General features: G+C 39.5%; 1 protein-coding gene across 1 annotated transcript in view; it reads right to left on the reverse strand.

The window, feature by feature from the left end:
* The window catches only part of LOC101853797 (gelsolin-like protein 2), a gene marked incomplete at its 5' end in the record, with an annotated part of 14,808 nt that overhangs the window by 7,375 nt on the left and 5,839 nt on the right, over window positions 1-1,594 (reverse strand). The window contains 1 exon segment of the mRNA XM_013083706.2: window positions 1,294-1,402. Coding sequence (XP_012939160.1) covers window positions 1,294-1,402 — 109 coding nt within the window.

Consider the following 1,594-nt stretch of genomic DNA (forward strand, 5'->3'; position numbering starts at 1 on the left):
GGGGGGGGGGGGGTTATAGACCCCAAATTAGCGTAAATCAAGTCTAACCCTAATGCCACAAAATGTGTGCTGACCAGTCGCTCCCCTAAAATTACTAAGTTATATCTGCGCCTCGCCTTGAGAAATACATGTATGACGTCAAAAGATTTGAGTTTCACAACACTACAAGCTTTTTCAAATACAATACTTTGAATATCCTGATTACAACTTCGAATAATCTTACGAATTTGGTTAAGAAGTTCGAACATGTAATTTGGTTTCCGCCCTCAGGGTCTTTGTAACTCAAAACGGCCGAAAATATCCGATAGAACTTTGTAAATCTAAGGTAGAGCAATGTCATATTTGTGACATTATGGTGAATCAGACGTTCGTCAAAATAAGGAAATTAAAGAAACTGGCATGTTCCCGCCTGTTTGGTAATTTATTTATTTTTAAGTTAGTTTTTTTTTTTTTTACTCAACGCCTTTAAGGTTCATTAAAACATATTTAAGTGTGGAATATACTGAAAAGCTATGATTTAAGGCACAATAAAATGTAAATGATTATTATGCAGTTTCCAAGGACTCTCAAGCTTTGCAAGTTATCAAACATTGGTGACCATTTTCTCGCGTATTTTACTTCGGAATCAGGCAACCCCCACCTCCTTCAATAACAAATATTTCGACTGCTATTCAACATAGATGGATATTTTTTCACCAAAAGGAATGCAAATGAACAGGTTCTAAACTGATACCAATAACCTCATATGCTGCACAGGGCGCTGCACAGTGACGACCGACAGTAGCATCAGTTCTGTATCTGTGTAATATTGTGTATTTATGCATGTATTTATTCATGTATTTATGTATGTACATATCTATAAGTATGTATTTATGTATGTAAATGGATGTTTGCCCTTGTAAACCAAAGTGCCCTCCCGGGACAAACAAAAGTGTAATTTATATATTATGTTATATTATGTTATATTATGTTATATTATATTATATGCTCAAAAGTTGACGAGCGCCTCATTCCACCGCGTCCTGACACAATTAGTGACCCACCTGACAATGTCATATTGACCCACCTGACAATGTCATATTGACCCACCTGACAATGTCATATTGACCCACCTGACAATGTCACATTGACCCACCTGACAATGTCATATTGACCCACCTGACAATATCATATTGACCCACCTGACAATGTCATATTGACCCACCTGAGAATGTCATATTGACCCACCTGTTGACCAACTCTAAGATAGAACAATATCATATTGATCCACCTGACAATGTCATATTGACCCACCTGCTTGACGGTCACCCCAGACCTGTCCCCGTGGAAGTGCAGCAGACGTGGGACATACTCCTCCGGCTTGACCTGTCGGAACCCGCTCTCTGCCCCGCCCTCCAGGAGTCTGTGGGTCAGGGAAACGAAGATAGAGGGTTAGGGAAACGGACATAGGGGGTCAGGGAAAGGACACAGAGAGCCCAGAAACAAAATGCATGAGAGTGGTGAGACAGTATAGATGTTAATGCTTCTTCTTCTTCTTCTTCTTCTTCTTCTTCTTCTTCTTCTTTTTCTTCTTCTTCTTCTTCTTCTTCTTCTT

The sequence above is a fragment of the Aplysia californica genome, unplaced genomic scaffold (assembly GCF_000002075.1).
Source record: "Aplysia californica isolate F4 #8 unplaced genomic scaffold, AplCal3.0 scaffold00250, whole genome shotgun sequence".
In the NCBI taxonomy this organism is placed as follows: domain Eukaryota; kingdom Metazoa; phylum Mollusca; class Gastropoda; order Aplysiida; family Aplysiidae; genus Aplysia; species Aplysia californica.